General features: G+C 42.9%; 1 protein-coding gene across 2 annotated transcripts in view; it reads right to left on the minus strand.

Moving 5' to 3' along the window:
• The window catches only part of Tp53bp2 (tumor protein p53 binding protein 2), a 50,577-nt gene that overhangs the window by 5,468 nt on the left and 26,051 nt on the right, over positions 1-19,058 (minus strand). For both annotated transcript variants that reach the window (XM_040738407.1, XM_040738408.1), the window contains exons 6-16: positions 15,399-15,573; positions 14,595-14,776; positions 14,062-14,226; positions 13,509-13,737; positions 12,172-12,279; positions 11,705-11,853; positions 9,962-10,424; positions 7,524-8,302; positions 5,599-5,736; positions 3,906-4,039; positions 797-963 (exon numbers count right to left, since the gene is read on the minus strand). In XM_040738407.1, the coding sequence (XP_040594341.1) occupies positions 797-963; positions 3,906-4,039; positions 5,599-5,736; positions 7,524-8,302; positions 9,962-10,424; positions 11,705-11,853; positions 12,172-12,279; positions 13,509-13,737; positions 14,062-14,226; positions 14,595-14,776; positions 15,399-15,573 (2,689 nt within the window). The remainder of the gene's footprint in view (positions 1-796; positions 964-3,905; positions 4,040-5,598; positions 5,737-7,523; positions 8,303-9,961; positions 10,425-11,704; positions 11,854-12,171; positions 12,280-13,508; positions 13,738-14,061; positions 14,227-14,594; positions 14,777-15,398; positions 15,574-19,058) is intronic.

Here is a 19,058-nt window from a genome sequence, read left to right on the forward strand (position 1 = left end):
GAAGTCTAAACAGCTTGGAGGGCTAGGTGTCCCTCGGTGGTAGAGACCCACCAGCAGGCTTAAGGCCTTGGGTTCAGAACTAGCACCACAAAACAGACAAAATAAGAAAGGGAGGGAAGACAAGCACTTAGGAAGATGACGGGGCACTGTGGGTTTAATGCCTCCTCTCTTCTCACCAAGGAACATGGCTAGGCAGAGAGGACAAAGGCCTGTGCCTCTAACTTCTAGGGACTTTGTGAACAATTGGTAAAAAGCTTTTGAGGGCTCGGGCAATTATCCTCCAGAGACCTCCTGAGTTCCTGTCTTCTCTCAAGCCAAAATGAACAGAAAAACTTACTGCAACTGCTAAGTCCTGTAAATTAAAAAAAATCCTACTTAAAAGGCAATCAACATATATACCCATCCCGACTTCACTTCATTTTTCTCTAAACAGAGATCTGTATTTAGGTACAGCCCTAATACGGCATCTTTTGACAGTAATCAAAACTATAAACTTAAAGCATGAAACAAAAACAAACTCAAAGCATTAAATATCATTGTACAATGTGCTTAACAGAGGGTCTTATGAGCGCACCAAGACGTAAGCTAACACCAATAATGAGCTGTATCTGAGGTTGTCCTTGGCAATAGCTTTGTCTAAGCACAAAGCTGTATCGCGTCTGACCGAGACTAGCCTATTTTCAGCATCCAGAATTGCGTGGAACAAATAATAAAACCCTTCCTGAGCTTTGAGCTATTCCCGAGAGACGGGGTGATGAATACAGCAGCCCACACACTGACGGCACTGGTTACATACCATAGAGAAACTGCGAGCACTGAGTGTAGCCCTCCTCCATCTCCTCACACTTGTCCGCAGCCGTCTGCATGTCACTGTAGGTCATCGCAAACACAGCCGCTCCCGACTCCACCAGGAACTTACACACTTGGACATTGTTACAGGAGGCAGCACAATGCAGTGGGGTCCTGGGAAGCAGGACACAGCACAGGTTAGCAAAGTCTCCAGGCTGAACAGCCTCCGCTTGCTGAGTTACCCAGAAGAAAGGTCCTCAGCCTCTTACCCATGAGCCTCAGTTCACTCGAGACAAACGACTGCACCATAAAGGAATCACAGCTACAAAGGAAAGTATCTGGAGCACTGGAGCACACTGGGGCTAGGAGCCGAGAGCTAGTGAGAAGAATCAAGGAAATAAAGTCTGTGCGGTGATCTAAAGTGAACAGAACAAAGTAGATTTGTTCTGTCTGGATTCCCCAACCTTATAATCATTTCTTGTTGGAACTTTAGTTTTTTATTTCAAGTGCTTAGATGCTTTGCCTGCATCTATGTATGCACACCTCTTGTGTGCCTGTTGCCCACAAAAAAGAGGATGTCAGATCCCCTGGAATTGGAGTTACATAGAAATGAATGTGAACTACAATGTGGATGTCTGGAATAGAACCCAGGTCCTCTGGAAAAACAGACAATGCTCTTAACCACTAAGCCATCTCTCCAGACCTGAAACCTGATGCTTTCTGTCAGAGTAAAAATCTAAGTCTATATGCCTGAATGCCAATACTTATACCTTTTCACCATCAACTTTCAATGAATCAACCAGCACATTTAGGCTACCTATATTCTCGAAACTCAAACTGCCAATTCAATTCTAAGTAGAAAAATAACTGTTAACAAACTGTAGAGATGATTCCTAAAAATACGGTCTTAAAAAAATTATTGAAACACACACACACACACATGCACACACATAATTCAATCTATTTTAGACAATGAGTTTGCAGGAACTTGTTAATATTGTAGAAAAAAAAAACCTGTCATCTCAAATCTCCCAACTCAGAAAATTGGCTTAAGACTGTTACAAATCAGGCTCTGAAATGCGCATTTCTTCACTTTTTCTTTTCCTCCTTTAGTCTGGTTCCCTTGGATATATGTTTCCTCTCTTTCTGTCCCCCCCACACATTTACTCTACCCCCTTTTACTACAGGTGATGGGAATCCCAGGTGCCTCATTCGTGCCAGACAAGTGTTCCACAACTAAGCTACATCTCACCTCTGGTTTGGATAAAAGGTTTGTTTATTTATTTACAGAGAAGATCTCACTTATATAGCCTTGGCTGGCTTTGAACTTAGAGATCCAACTGCTTCGGTCTCCTGAGTGCTAGGATTACAGGTATATGTTACCACCCACAGCTGAATATAATTTTTTTTTAAAAAAAGAAATTCAGACCCTTTATACTCCAGAATACTATTATTACTATTTTGGTGAATATGACTACAGAATTGTGTGTGTGCACACACATGCACAGTATACATTTGAGTGTATGCTTTTGTGCACATTTGTTTTTGTGCACACATGAGTTCATGCTAATGTCAAAGGTCAGTTAGGCATCTTCCTCTATCAATGGAACCTTCCTTCTGTGTTGAGACAGGGTTTTCCTGAGTCTAGAGCCCACAAATTGGCTATGCTGGCTGGCCAGTGAGCTCAGGAATCCGCCTGTCTCTGCCTGCGCAGAACTGGAGCTACAGACTGGCAATCCAAACTCAGGGCTCAGGGTTGCAGGGCAGGCTCTTGACCTCCTAAATCACTCCCCAGCCTTGTGGTAGACAGATTTGTTTCCTGTGCTAGTTTCTAAGAGTGGAAAATTACATACAATCTAAAATCTCAAAAGAGGGTAACATGACACATAAGAATTTGCTCATGCTAAATCAAGAGGGTGTATATTTATATATACACATAAATAAATATGTATTTATATATATAAACACACACACATTAGTGTGTCCAAAAGAGCTTGAGGGCTAGAGGAGTTGTCAGGAGCACTGCTTAAGGTTCCGAATTTAATATTCAGGGAACCTCACACACACACAAACTGGAAGTAACTGTATTAAAATCTTAATGTTTACTTGTAGAATATGGAGATGTAGGTTGTCTCCCTCTTCTTATTCTTTGTTTATTTTTCCATAGTGGACACACACTGTTCTTACATATATTTTAATGCAATCATAATACCTCTCCAAGTATTATTTGGTTTTTCAAGACAGGGTTTCTCTGTATTGTTTTAGAGGCTGTACTGGAACTCGCTCTGTAGACCAGGCTGGCCTCGAACTCACAGAGATCCACCTGCCTCTGCCTCCCGAGTGCTGGGATTAAAGGCGTGCGCCACCAACGCCCGGCTTTCCAAGTATTATTTGTAACAACAACAAATATCTAATAAAAAGGAAAGAGTCTTCATAGATGATCACTTGGAATGATAGGTTAATTCAAATTTATGATTTATACACATGAGCATCTGATATTATAACATTAAGTTCTTAAATAAATGTGAGATTAAACTAATATTTTCGGTCTTTATTTCTCCTACGGCTTCACTCTCCGAAGTATCAAGATAGATAAGTAGCACTATCTACCCTGTCCTCTGCAAGTGACTCATCACTTTATCCCGAGCATCCACACTACGTATGCCACCTACCCATTGGTCACTTGGCAACCACCTGGCCAGTCCCCATACTCCAGTGCCTGTGATCTAGTAAATCATATTTTAACTCAGTGACCACAAAGCACACTATCACTAACATTTTAAACACTGCCAGGAAGTGGTGGCACATGCCTTTAAACGCAGCACTTGGGAGGCAAAGGCAGGCAGATCTCTGTGAGTTCAAGGCCAGCCTGGTCTACAGAGCGAGATCCAGGACATCCTTCAAAGCTACAGAGAAACACTGTCTTCAAAAAACAACAACAACAAACAAATTAAAATCCATCTGCTTCCGGAGGACACAGTAGCCCCTCAAACAGTACATGGAAGCACATGAGAGATGTACACTGCATATTTCTTTGCCTTCCAACAGCACCACAGCAATGCTCTACAACTGACATCCACAGTTGCTGCTGGACTGGAGTTCAAAGCAAGACTCACCACCCATCACTGTCTGCTGCATTCACATTCACGCCAAACTGTACCAGGAACTTCACGACTTCTGTGTGGCCTGCACACACAGCGTTATGAAGAGCGGTGATGCCCTCATCATTGGGTAGGCTTGGGTCATCGACCTGTCAGACCAATAAAAAGGGAGAGAGTCACTCCAATTCCATGTCACATCAACTGTCATTAATAACTGGTTCTTACGATCAAGAAAATAGAAACGTTGCTAACATTTTAAAAACCATAACTGAAACATAAAGGAATCAAGAAAACTATCAAGAAAAATCCTAGAAATAGGACAGACAGCATAACCAAATTAAGTAAGTACTCTGTAAGAAGGTTTTGTTTAAAAATCATAGCATCAGAAATAATATCCTATAGTTACTTATCCTTGTTCTTCCTTCTAATTTCCAGCACAAACCAGTTTTTTTTTTTTTTTTTTTTTTTTTTACGAGACAGGGTTTCTCTGTATTATTTTGGAGGCTGTCAGTCCAGCCTGGCCTCGAACTCACAGAGATCTGCCTACCTCTGCCTCCCGAGTGCTGGGATTGAAGGCGTGCGCCACCACCGCCTGGCTACAAACCAGTTTCTAAGTAGACATTCTATTTGCTATGAGAAATTAAAGAAGTTCAACTAAAAACATTTTAGAGTTGAGCATGGTGGCACATGCCTGCAATTCCCGTACTCATGAAGCTGAGGTAGGAGGGCCATGCACTTGAGGGCACATACCAAGACCCATCTATACTACTACTATTAATAATAATAATAATACTATTAATAATAATAATAATAATAATAATTCTCAGTAGCAACCACAACTATAACTCAATACTACATGAAGCTGAGGTAGGAGGGCCATGCACTTGAGGGTACACACCAAGACCCATCTATACTACTACTATTAATAATAATAATAATACTATTAATAATAATAATAATAATAATAATTCTCAGTAGCAACCACAACTATAACTCAATACTACATGAAGCTGAGGTAGGAGGGCCATGCACTTGAGGGTACACACCAAGACCCATCTATACTACTATTAATAATAATAATAATAATACTATTAATAATAATAATTCTCAGTAGCAACCACAACTATAACTCAATACTACATGAAGCTGAGGTAGGAGGGCCATGCACTTGAGGGTACACACCAAGACCCATCTATACTACTATTAATAATAATAATAATACTATTAATAATAATAATAATAATAATAATTCTCAGTAGCAACCACAACTATAACTCAATACTACATGAAGCTGAGGTAGGAGGGCCATGCATTTGAGGGTACACACCAAGACCCATCTATACTACTACTATTAATAATAATAATAATAATACTATTAATAATAATAATAATAATAATAATTCTCAGTAGCAACCACAACTATAACTCAATACTACAGAGCACAAATTCAAACAGAGCAACTTTCAGGGAGAAAAGTTCTTCCTGCTAAAGAAGTACACTAAAATATTTCCAGTGCAAACTCAATTTCTACATTATCAAAGCCTTACAGGTACACTCTTAAAATACACAGCCTGCTTTAGAGCATGCTCAATATTCCTCTCCACAAACAACTCCATAGTCCCCAAAAAGAAAATGTAAAACTAGGATTGCCGTATAGTAGCTTTCTATTTGAAGCTTTAAGAAAAAGAGTTACATTTAAGAAACTTACCTCATAAATAATTCTCTGTACAAGATCAAATTCTCCCTCCAAAGAAGAATCTAGGAGCAAAGCAAGAGGGTTGAATTTCACCCTCATTCCATGAGCAATCCTCTCCGAGCCAGCTTTACGCAAGTTTGTCCTTTTGCCCTGTAAAGGAAACGTGTGGGAGACTTAGAGAGTAATAGGGGCAGAAGCAGTATTCAGCTGCACTAGTGAAAATAACTACTGCTTGGGGACCGGCCTACATATCTGCCCACCCGTCTGCATAGCTGTCTATCTTGAGATGGTCTCCTCATTTAGCTCAGACAGGGCCTGAAACTGGCCATGTGGCTCAGGCTGACTTTGAACCTGCAAGCTTCCGGCCTCAGTTTCCACAGCTCTGAGATGATAGGAGTATGCCATTAATGCCTGGCTGTGGAACTCAAGAGTGAACTAAATCTGGTGGCAAGCTGACTGGCTTTCTGCTGAGGACCACAACCAGACAAGACTTTCTCTAAATCACTTATCTAGTAGTATAATGCAGAGAGCCTCACGCTTAACTTGGCCAATACTCAGAATCATAACAACTCACATACCCAAGTGATTATTTACTGATTCCTCATTAAAAACCAAATCACTCTATGGCACAGAAAGAAATGCACACAGTCAAAAACAGCAGGACCAGAATTTGAACCTAGGTAAGTCTTTCCCCTTAAATAAGCAAATTATTAGGCTACATAATAAAGACGATTAGTTATAACTAGGTACATTGAGGGAGACTTAGGAAGTCATATTAGTAAGTCAGGCTTTTATTTGGGGCTGGAGAGATGACTCAGCAGTTTAAGAGCACTGGCTGCTCTTCTAGAGGGCCCAGGTTCAATTTCCAGCACCCACATGGCAGCTCACAACTGTCTATAAGTCCAGTTCCAGGGAATCTTACACCCTCACGCAGTCATACAGGCAGACAAAACACCAATGTACATAAAATACAAATAATTTAAATCACATTTACTTATATAGGCATGTGCGTGCGTGCATGGGTATGTGTGTGTTTTCTAATGTGTCACAGTGCAAGTGTGGAAGTCAGAGGACAACTTAACTTTCAGGAGTCTCTCAGTCCACAATGTGCAACCCAGAAATAGGGTTGTCAGGCTTTGCAAAATCATTAAGTGACAAATAACATACCTTACAGATGGGAAACACTAAAATGTTAGAAAAATCACGATTTTCCAAAGGAAGTACATTAGTGATATAAAAAAATATGAGATCCATTTAAATAATCATTCAAAAGTGCCATTTTAATTTTTAATGTAGTTTAAATTCACAGCTCAGCATTATATTTTGTTTGCACTTAAGGAATTAAAAAATGACTTCCAACCAAGCAGTAGAAAAGCAGACTGCAGACAATGTGGTATTCTCTCCAGTCTATTTCAAAGTGATATGATACACTTCCAAAACAACCTTAATACGAGGAAGAAGTGTAAAGGCATTCCCAGCCCAAAAACTTAGAAGAACTTAATACGAGGAAGAAGTGTAAAGGCATTCCCAGCCCAGAAACTTAGAAGAATTTGGTGCTGGAGAAAAAGGGAAGCAAGAGACTGCGGTGTCTGCTAGTGATTTCCTAACAACACTGAGACGGAGGAAGAGGCCAAAGAGCTCACTCCACTCTGCCCGCCTCTCTCCTGCTCTCACTCTCTCCAATCCTTTTAACCCAATCACTGTTAGAAGTTGAAATTCAGCCTAACATTTCACTAAAATAAAAAAGAGAACTGAATATATAGCTCAACATAAGTGAGTCCCAGTCCTGTCAAAAACCAAGACTACAAAGATCCACTTTGTGCCAAGGGATCATAAGTTAAAAAGGCAAACTTTAGAAGAATACAGGTACCATGGTGAGCATCTCGAGGCAAGGTCTCCTAAATGAACACAGGACACTACATCACTACATTACTTACAGGAGGCAAAGACACCTGCCCGGTGATTTCTGGTGGGCGCATGCGTGCAGAGTCTTCTTCAGACCCCTCCGGCTCCCCAGATGGATATGGAGGGGGAGGGTATGGTGGGTATTCTTCTAGGTATACTTCAAGCAAATGAGGAGCCTCTGGGTTTGTGTCTTCTGTGCTACTCTGGAGATTTGGACTGCTGTCTGTGACTCCTTCAGGCACATAGTCAAGGCCTGGAGAAGGTGCTGGCACACCACCGTTCTCTGTACTGGCACTCCCCGCATCCTCTAAGGGCAATGGCTCAGGAACTAAAGAGCCCACTTCCTTTTCTGGCTCGACATGTAAATATGGATTTGGGATTTCTACTGGGCTATCTGGGTTGACAGTCACTGAGCTCGGCGACTTTGTTGGGTATGATGGGACTGAGATGGTCTCCATGGCAGCTATGGTGGTCCTCTGATACAAAAGTTTCTGAATATTTGGCCCGTTAGGGCCTTCTGGTTCTGTTATGGAGCTCCGTTTCTTTAATGGCCTTGGTGCATTGGACAGTTTCTTCCGCAGGGCTTCCAAGTCAGCATCACTCTGGTTTCGGTAAGGGTTAGACAAGAAAGGCAGCAGTTTTGTTGGGCTGAGTGGTCGAGGAATCCTCTCATTTTCATGGCTCTCGTGACCTGAAGAAACAGGTTCTGTCTCGGGTTCTGGACTGCCAGGCTTGCCCTGGCTACAGGAATAGATGTTCTCTGGGTGCTGCTGTGGATTCTGGGCAGCAGCTATCACAGGCTTGCCATACACTAATCAGAGAAGACGGAAAGGAAAAGCCCCAGTTAGTGCTGATTCAGAAACATTGGCAAGAAAACAGCTAATGGTAAGTCAAGTCTCTTCGTTCCATAGTTACTACATTATTCCCCTCACATATACTCAATTTCTTAAATAACAAGGACAAAGCAAGGGTTTCATCTTTGCAAAAGCTTTACACAGAACCGAAAGGTTCATTCATTATAACATGCACCACTGTTCCACGAAACAGCAAGAAGGAAAGGCATGGCTAGCTGTAAGAAACCACTGACTATGGCATGGCATCAAGGAAAACTGGTAATCTTCCTACACAGCCAGACTAAGTTTAAACATATCCTTCCATCTATTCAAATGTAGATCAATGTGAGAAATTATCTTAATCTCACCACTTGTCCTTCCCAAAGACAGTCCCCTGAAACACTCCAATTATGTCAAAATTACCTGATTTCCAAATTATTCTATTAGCAAAATTTACCAAGGATTAATGAAAAGACCAAGAGGTAGTACATATGCTAATACTTTAATGTTATGATGGCTTTGAACCACAATTATATGCTTACTTCATAACTAAAAGCCACTACAGTCAATTGTATCCTAGTCTTATAACCAATGAGTCAGAAAAAAAGCCTCAAACATCCAGACTATGCACATCTAACACAAACTAATTTTATCATGGTTTCATATTTACTTAGTGGTGGTATTCTCACTATAACAACTTAAAACAGAAGAAAACACTGCTTTTAAAAATCAAGAGACAATGTAATTGTCCAACCCTCCATGTACCAAGAACAGTCGCATCAATAGTAATAAAGATATGGCCTTCCGCATCTAACACCTGTGACTCTGTTGTCCCCACATCAGCAAGTTCCTTCAGAACTGAGAGTCGATTCATCTGTGAGGGTCACAGCCTAGAGCCACCTTTGAGGAGAGCCACAACTGAGGAACTGTCTAGGTCAGGTTGGCTTGTGGCCATGTCTGTGGGGTCCTTACTGTTAATTAGTATGGGAGGTCCAGCCTACTGTGTATACCTTTCCATAGGTACAGGTCCTGAACTAGGGAAGACAGAAGAAAGTGAGACCAAGCAAGCGGGCAGGGGGTTAGTCATTTCTCTCCACGCTTGACTGCGAATAGAATACACGTGACCAGTTGCTTACATTTCTGAGCTGACTTCTCTAAAACGAAACACTGTAACCTGGAATTGTAAGCCAAATGACTTCTCCTCTGTCACCTTTTGTGAGGGGTTTTCTATCAGTCACAGTTCTGAAATAGCACATCTGTAGCCACCGTAGCAGCTGACATGTGGCAGGCACTCCATTAAACTCCCAGTTAACCGGAGCTACAGCTAAAATTCTTAGAACAACAGCTTCAGCCTAAGAGATCTGGCATTTTACTGCCTGCGGGCAGCTTGGCATAGGACTTAAGCCCAAAATCTACACAGGTGAAAAGGAAATCAGGAATCTTACCAATCAAGGGCAAGGTAAGTGCCACACAAGCCTGTCAACCTGAGCTCTGTCTCTGGAACTCCCGATGGAAGGAGGGAACTGATCCCACAAGCTTTCTGCTCGCCATGCAAACTGGCACACACACTCTTCCAAGTACACTCTTGCACATCCTCCTCCTCTCCCACTCAGAAATACAAACAAACAGAACCTTACCACTTGAAAAGTGGGGGCCTCTGGGATGTGACTTGGTCAGGGCGCTCTGCACAGCCTGTTGGAAGTTTTTTCCTGGCGCCTGATGCTGAGTATACATGGAATAGATTGAGCTTGCGGCCACAGTCTGGGGCTTCCGGAAGACTGGAGGGAAGGTGTCCTTGGAAGGCTGGGGCGTAAAGGGCCGGACTGCAGCAGCAGGTGGGCTTTCCTGCTTTGATCCTGGAGAGAGGACTTGGTCTTGGCCACCTGAAGGTGCACCCGGAGACTGCAACACCCTTGACTGTGGCCCCGCTGGCTTGAGCTTAGCTCCTGTGGATTGAGCAGCGATTGGCAATTGCTGTGGGTTTCCATCTGGCTTCATATCAGAAGCTGACTGACTTGTTTGTCCAAAATAAGGCAAATTAATTTGTTTTGGCTTTGTAGGAACAGGAGGTGGAACTTTAGTGACATTTTTATTTGCAGCCTGTAACACATATGCACATACGGCAAGGTGATTAAAACTACTGTACAAAATTATACAAAGTAGCCTAGTCAGCTCACCTCACAAACACAAGCACACACATCAGCTCTCGAGTCTCCAGCTAGATCAAGGGCTAAAGCTGTTGTCACACAACAAGTGGACTGGCGTTTGGGCTTCCAGTATCTGTGTAAATGCTGAGTGGGAGCTCACCCGTAATTCCAGTCTGCAAGCTTAGGTCTAGTGAGACTAGCCAGATCGCAAGCTCTGAGTATGGTTGAGACTCCACTCCAAAGAATGAGGAAGAAAAGCCATTGAAAATTCCCACTATGAACCTTGGACCTCTACACCCATGGACACATACATGCACCCACACATACATATATAAACATACATGTACTCCTGTACACTAGATACATGTTCATGAAAAGTAGACAAAATATTGCTTCTACATTTTAAAATCATTAAAGCTTTAAATCAGATTAATAAGAGACTCACAGAGATGTGATCCAATTCCTCTCCCACCCCTAGTTTTGCTTCCTAACTGGACAAAACTCTTTACTGCCATTTTTCATATCCATGGATGCTATCGATACATAAAAAACATTCTTGTTCATCAGAATGTCATACAATCTAACTCAAACCCCACCCCCTTTGGCAGCTAAAGCAGGAGGATCACAAGTTTGAGGTCGGAGTAAAACCAAGTCTCAAAAAACCATTCCAAAACAAGCAGTTCCAGAGTTGTATGCAGTCAGAACGTTTGAAAACCCACCTAACTTGCAGCGTTCACCCACAGGTGAACTCATCCTAATTTAAGAACCTAACAGTCACTGAAGATTCGTCATTGTGGATTTGATACAGCCTTGGCTCTTGATTTCTTCAATGGTTTTTGTTGTATTTGTATTCTTTGAGACATATTTATATTCTGTGGCCCAGACTGATTTCAAATTTGTGGATAAGGCATGAAACACCATGTTCACATACCAGACTTCAAAGAAATAAAGTATCTGGACAACATGAGTACTCTCTCCTTCAGTGTACTTACTCTTGAGAGAATCACAATACCTTCCACCCAGAAGCAAATGTGCAGCCATCCCCAAGAAAGAGGGAGAGCAAATCATATCTACACAACAAAAATTAAAATAACAGACTCCTGCTATATTTTCTCATGTTCCAGATATCGTATTTCTTCTGTTCTCCCTCACAGACAATACTTCAAAAGCTTTTCTTTTAAAATGCACTAAAGAAACACATTAGATGGTAACAAGTGAGATAAAGGTGAATACCTGAGCATCCCGCAAGATGTCCTCACTGCTCTGGTTTTTCCTCAGTGTTCCAAAGGAGGGTGGAGCAGCACACTGGCCCACCGTGTCAAACATGGAAAAGGGGCGCACTTTCTTCTCTTTCTCCCTCAGCGAACTCTCCCCATCATCAACTGAAGACAAAGAAAAACACCCCACCTTGATATCCAAACTGTTTGGAATAAAACTGCTTTTCACCCGTTTCTTTCTCCTAGATCTCTCTGAACATCATACCCACTATGATGCTTTCATATTTTTATTTTAAGCTGGTAAAAAAAATGACCCCAATACTACAATGTTAATATCTTAGGTCCTCAGTTAAGTAAGGGAATCACATAAATAAACTGCCCCTGGGCTTAACGAGCTAAAAAAATGAGCTCCCTAGAAAAAGTAAAAAAATACCTCTTAAGAGTCCAAGCACAATGCTCAGGAGTAGTACAAACAAATCTCACCTTGGTCCAGGGCATCCCCAGTGCTCTGGGGTGCAGAAGAGCCTTGGCTGGGTAACAGGTCTGCATTGGAAGGGTTCCAGTCAGGGCCAGCTAGGTGACTTCTAGAGACTAGAAAGCAGAAAGCAGCCACGAGTCACTCACATTCTAAAGACATTTCACTGCTGCTAAGACTTTTCTCTACAAACAGTTGTACAGCTTAGGCACTCAGCCTCCCAACACAGTTATTTAGAAAACACCTATGTTAGATTGTTTCTTCTTTCATATTTTCCACCTTACTCAAGCAGTTTAAAAAAAAAGAAGCCAAAACCAAGAAAAGGCTGGCCTGTACCAAAGAAGGCCCAGTTCACTATTCTTGACTGTGTAAGGGAGCATGGCCATCACTCTGAAAAACAGTTTCCAATACAGCAGATCGAAGCACGCAAGGCAGATGTTACAGACAATGCCTTGGTGGTGGGTTGGTTATTTGGGGTATTCATGATTTTCTCAGCACTCGGGAGGCAGAGGCAGGTGGATCTCTGAGAGTTCAAGGCCAGCCCGGTCTATCAATATTGAGAGCTTACTTCAAAAACAATAACAAATTATATATGAAGTGTTAATGTTTCATAATAATTACGGCAAAACAACAATTTAAAACCAGTTATTTTTTCATGTAACAATGGTAAGAAGAAGCAAAAATAATGGTTATACAAACAAGAATATTTACACCCTGCACTTCCTAAAACCCTGACATTTACCCTCCCAGTATTGCACCTCCCCATGTACCTGAAAACCACAGCTGACTAAAAGCAAGGCCCCTACTCTTCCCACCTTTACATTTCAGGAGTTCTCCTTTACTCCTAAGTCTGTCAGCAAGCAATTTCATGACTAAGAGCTCACAAATCCTCAGCACCGTTATTCCAGAGGATTCACAACTCGCCTCTGTAAAATTGGCATTACTGATGTGTATACAGTCTCTTCGCACAGGATGGAAGACCTCACATTATATCAGATCAAAATTTCCTTCATGACAAAGGTTATTTTCTTTTCTGAGGTAATGCCCTACTGTATAGGTTCAGTTCATCCTCAAAACACAATCCTTCTGCTTCAAACTCTGCAGAAAGTGCTGGGCTTAAAAGTCAATGTCACACATCCAGCAAGGACATTTCTGAAATAACTGCGATTTTAGCCTGAGTGGAACTGCATTGGTTAAGGTTAAAATCACTAGCAAAGAATAAAGGAATTTGAGATTTTAGAAGTGGGTATGTAACAGAAAGACAACTTTAAAACCCCCACAACTGGAGAATACAGTGGGGCAGGGAAGAGCTAGTGTGAAAGAACTTGGAGACGCCCACTTTTACCTTTACTTTGCAAAGCAGCCCCAGACCTCATATTGGGCAGCGTCTGTGTCTTCATTGGCCCCTCTGCTGATTGCATGGGCAAAGAGCCATCGGGCAGGGCTGGCTTCAGCAGCGGCTCAGGTCTGGAGGGCATCCGTGGCATAGTAGAGGACTGCATGTAGGGGCCTACAGCAGCCACACGACTTGGGGCTGACACTGCTTGCTGGGGAAGATTTCCATCAGGTGAAACCTTAGTTCAAAAGCACAGATCTTTTAATATTACATGTTTTACTAGATGAGCAATCAGAAAAGAATGAAAATTTCATAATGAGCAATTTTAGAATTCAGTCAGTCTATAAAAAATGACAAGAGAAATACTCCACAACAATCTCTCCTACAACCTTGCTGCAAGTCTTAGAAAGAGAAGCTAAGCACCACAGGTAAGAATGGAAAGTAAAAGTGACAGATGACCTTTTGCAGACTCTACGCTGCCCTGTCCTCTGAGGACAGCTGTAAGGACTGACAAGGCCGCTCCCCCTTCCCCGGCCCAAGTCCAGGCAGCCCACTCACTCACCGGGAGATTTTCTTTTTGCTGCAGCGCGGCCTTCTTCTTCCACAGTCGGTCCCTGAGCTCATTAACTCGCTTATCCATGACTGCCACTTCTGAATTGCGCTTATTCAAGCACTCCCTCTGTTGCTGCAGCTTGGCATTCTGCTCTTGGTTCAGTTTGTTTCTTAACTGAACCAAACAGGGAGGAAACACAAAGATAACCGAGGAAAAGAAAGAAAAGCACCCCCAGGAGGCAGTCAGGTGGTTAACTATGACATAATTTCTAAAGATATGAGGCGCCTGCTTCCACCTGTCCGCACACCTCATCTCCCGTTTAAACTTAAGCGACATCTGTGCCTGACCACTGGCTGTGGTCATGCCTCAAATTTCCTGTCTGAGGCATCTTAAAGTTTATTCTGGACTCTTGGGGTTTAGGCCTCCCACTTCTACCCACCTAAAGGAAAAACAGCTGAAGTTCAAAAGTTATGGTCACCTCTATGGGCAGTTTGTATTTCTGGGGCAGCTCGCACAGCATTGAGAAAGCGGCTGTGACATACCTGCAGTTCCTTGTAGAGGCGGTCAAGCTCAGCCACGGCTGACTGGTTGTCATGGTGGCCATCCACCCGGCCGTTCTTAAGCATCTCTAGTTGTCTTGTAAGTTCCTCCACTTTTGACACAGCCAGAACTAGCTCCCTCTGCTTCTGCTGGAACAAGCTATTCATCTGTTCAATTTCCTCCACTAGAACAGAGAGAACGACCACGGTTGGAAATAAAAATCACAATGAACTACTTGCCAGGCACCCAAGCTCTATAATGAACTTTATAGTAAGTAGAGAACTCTTTGGGAATGTCCTGGGACCAGCCTACTTGTGGGAGCAACAGAAATCGCTAAATGGCTGCATTACTGTCTAGAACATTTAGGGACTCTGAAGAATTTTTACAGTGAATAATGTAAACATTAAACTAAATTTTGGAAATCAAATTTCTTTAAAACTTTTCCTCTCAATTTTATTATGGTAGATAGAGGGACTAAATCACTAAACTTTAATTATTAATATGGCAATTGAATAATTGGAGGTACCATATAAACAAAAATACTTATCTTCATCAAATTCTTTATCAAGAAATTATGAAAAATATAAACTAAAGATATAATTTTAAAATTTTACCTAAATATTCAATGTTAACTTAAACCAAGAGAAACTTACAACATCAAAATTACAGGGAAACACTTTCTTAAAAACTTCCTTTAAATGGGAACACTTATTCTCACTGTGAATCCACATAAACTTCCTGTGCTGTTCTCACTATGCCAAAACAGCTCTGAATTCAGCCTCCACTGTCTTCTGTGAGCCACATACCAAGCTTCCCGTTGCTCAGCCTCTTCTGCTCCACGTGGCCCTTCAGGGCTCTCACTTTCTTAAGCTTGGCTTCCTGATTTTCAGCTATTTCTTTGAGCCTCTTGAGTTTTTCCTGCTCTGCAGCCTGCTGCTGTTGACGCTGATCTTGTTGTTTTAAAAACTTCAAGCGCTGCTCCTAAAGAGAGAAAAAGAAGCATTCACTGGGCCTGTCATTTTAAACAGGCACACTACCAATCTCAACAGAACCTCACCCAGCCCTTGCACACCAAGACTAGTGTTCCTGTAACAGCTCTGCTCTCTCCGCATTTCCTGCACGCTGTCACCATCACCTGAGCAGTGTTCGAATCACGCACCCAAGGCCCACCCTAGAAGCTCTTGAAGAGAAGACCTAGACATTTGTATTTTTAACCCAAGTGGTTCCTATATAGTAGGCAGCCAGGAATCCTGGAAGCAGTTTCATTAAGAACTGCTTGTAAAACAGATTGTATATGTAGTGTATATGTGAGTACTCATGTGCGTATGTGTATGTGCGCAGGCGTAAAAGGCCAGAGGTCAGCATTGGATGTCTTCCTTGATCACCTTTCCCCCTCATTTTTATTAGTTCTTTGAAGAGTTTTATGTGATGAATTTTCATCACATTTAGTCCCCAATTCCTCTCAGAGCTACACCTCCTTCCCTACCCACCCAACTTTAAAAAAGAGATTTATGTTTAACAATGCACCTGTATCTGTGTGGGTATGTGGACACGGATGCAGGGACCTGCAGAGACTATGGCTCCAGAGCCAAGAGCTGGAGGTATGGGCTGTTATATGCCACCTGCGTGAGTGCTGGCAATAGAACTCAGGCAGGCTCCCTGGAGTAACAGTCCATGCTGCCACCTGCGGAGTCTCCTCTCCACTTTAAAAAATCAAATACAGTTTGTGCTGCTCAAGTGCTCTTGGATGCCTGCCCTCCACTGAAGGGTGGCCAAGCTGCCAGGGGCCATAACCTTAGAGAAAACTGACTCCCCTCTCCCAGATGCTATCGTCTGAAAACACCCCACCCGTGCTGCGCTGCAGCTAGAGTGGGGCTGCACGCCACCTCCCTTCTCCATGCTGGGGCTTTTCTGACTTGAGACTGCACAGGTCTCATACATGCTGTCATAACTGCAATGGGCTCCTATGTGTGAATGCCCTGTTGTGTCCAGAAAGCATTTCCTTGCAGTCACCCAGCCTCTGGCTCTTACAATCGTTCTTCTCCCTCTTCTGCAAGGATCCCTGAGTATTGGGAGGAGGGGGTATTATACAGAATGAGTTACTCACTGAACCTGGACTGCCCAGACTGGTGGCCAGTGAGCTGTAGGGATCTGCCTGTCTCATAATCGTGACCTCTCTGTGCTATGTTCGAAGATCCTGCCATTGTGCCCAGCTTCTACATGAGTGCCGAGGATCCGAACTCAGTCCCTCATACTTTCACAGCAGGAACTTCACAAAGTGAGCGTCTTTCTACCCCAGATGCCATCTGTAAAAAGCTAACTTGGGTCAGGCGTTGTTGGCATATGCTTTTAATCCCGGCACTCAGGAGGCAGAGGTAGGTGGATCTCTGTGAATTCAAGACCAGCCTGGTCTACAAGAGTGAGTTCCAGGACAGACTCCAAAGCCACAGAGAGACGAAAAAGAAGAAAAAACAAAAAAGAAGCTACCTTGGGCCAATAAGTAAAAGTACCTGCCCGAGAGACTGAGTTGCATCCCTGAGGCCCACATGGTAGAAGGAGAACCAACTCTCAGAGTTGTCCTCTGCTCTCCACACTTGTGCTGTGGGGATGTACATTTGGGAACGCACAGGAGTGTGCGTGTTCACATACATGCACGTACGCATGCACACTAACTTTAAATTTTTAAAAGGCTGATTTTAAGAAGGAGCCATTTGAGTTGGGAAGCAATATAAAACAGTAGTTCAATGTAGAGGGTATGAATTCAAATTCAAATTCGAACCCAAGCTACACCATGATTCCTATGAGATCTTATATTATATGGCTTCACCAAGAATACACGTGTTTCTTTACCTGTAACATGGGAATGAGCAAGAACAACTACTTGTTGCTGTGGCAAGGACTCAATTAAATAGAGAATATAAACCTTTGAGGGCATCTTATATATTACATACTCCATAGGTAGGAACTGTAAGAGCCAAAGGGGTAACACCTTTAGAAAACTGCAGTTATGCCATTTAAGATTTATTTTATTACTTTGTGATTTTTAAGCCATCAGTTACAAAATCTACAATCAAAGGTAACCACCTCCGAATACTCCTGAAACATGTAAATAACATGGAGTTTCGTAGTGAGGGTCTAGAGAGTAGAGATTTACTCTGCAATAATGAAGGCCTGTCCTCCCACTTACCGTAATGACACATCTGCTTATTCCGAGATTGGGAAATGCAGGATCTCGGGCTCCAAACTTTGAATCAGAAACCCAGTTCTTAACTACATCCCACCCTGGACCTAGATGATTAGGTCCAGTTGGAGAAGCAATACGCTGTGGTGCTGGGCATCATACACAAGTAGAAGGATGCAGGCTGAGCTGGCTCTTGGGAACCTATTCCCTATGGTGGGATGCTCTGTTCAGCCTTGGTGTAGTGGGGAGGAGCTTGGTCCTGTTTCGATTTGATATGCCATGCTTTGTTGATTCCCAAGGGAGGCCTTACCCCACCCGAATGGAGAGGGAGGAGAAGTGCATGGGGGGGAAGGGAGGGGAGGGGGAGGGGAAAGTGGTTGGTATGTAAGATAAAAACAAATGGATGCATAGGAATGCATGGGAATGTTACATGCAAGAGCAGAGTACATGTGAGAACAGCTGAAAGCTGTCCTAGCATCCCTTCTAAAGCTCAATGGCACCCTTGCTGCGTCATCATGTGGCTACCCAGCTAAAGGACTGCTAATTTAAGGGTCCTCAGGGTGGACAAGGTAGAGCCTGAAGATGAAACCAGCTTGCCGAGTTTTCTGTTTTAAATCAATCTTTCTCTTCTCCCTGAAATCCTGCACATGGATGGGGGAGGAGGGCACCTCATCATAGGAATGCTGGGGTCACAGACATAGTTACCGAATAAGGCTTCACGTGGGTTCTGAGATTCAAACTCAGATCCTCACACTTGGACAACAAGCATATTACCCACTAAGCCATCTCCTGAGCCCTTAATTTGCTGTTTTCATAAGTGAAGCTTTATTGGACCACACCACACATCTGCGGCTTCTTCCAGGCAAAGCTGAGTAACTGCCATGAGGCAGAGTAGCACCGAAAGGCTAAGACCTTACTGTGCATCTGTGGAAACTCGAAGCCTGTGGCGCAGCAGCAGAGACTAGTTTTGACAGTAACTGAGGGCATTTTTTCTTACTCAAGGCCAAGACTAGAAATTTGTTAAAATAAAACACCCTTTCCCCCCTCACTGGGCCCAGCAGAAAGCGACAGTGACAGCCTGAGCAAATGTTCAATTGTCCCTGCTACTGCCCATGTGAGCTCTGGGTTACAGCTTTCTTTTCTCTGACTCCCAGCACAGGGTAATCAGCCATTACTAAAACCAAGTATCAGGTCAGGCACAGTGATGACAGCCTATAATCCCAGCTCTTTGGGAGCCAGAGGCAGGGGGATATCACTTGGGTCCAAGAGTTTGAGACCAGGTAAG

The sequence above is a fragment of the Mesocricetus auratus genome, unplaced genomic scaffold (assembly GCF_017639785.1).
Source record: "Mesocricetus auratus isolate SY011 unplaced genomic scaffold, BCM_Maur_2.0 Super-Scaffold_100676, whole genome shotgun sequence".
Classification (NCBI taxonomy): Eukaryota; Metazoa; Chordata; class Mammalia; order Rodentia; family Cricetidae; genus Mesocricetus; species Mesocricetus auratus.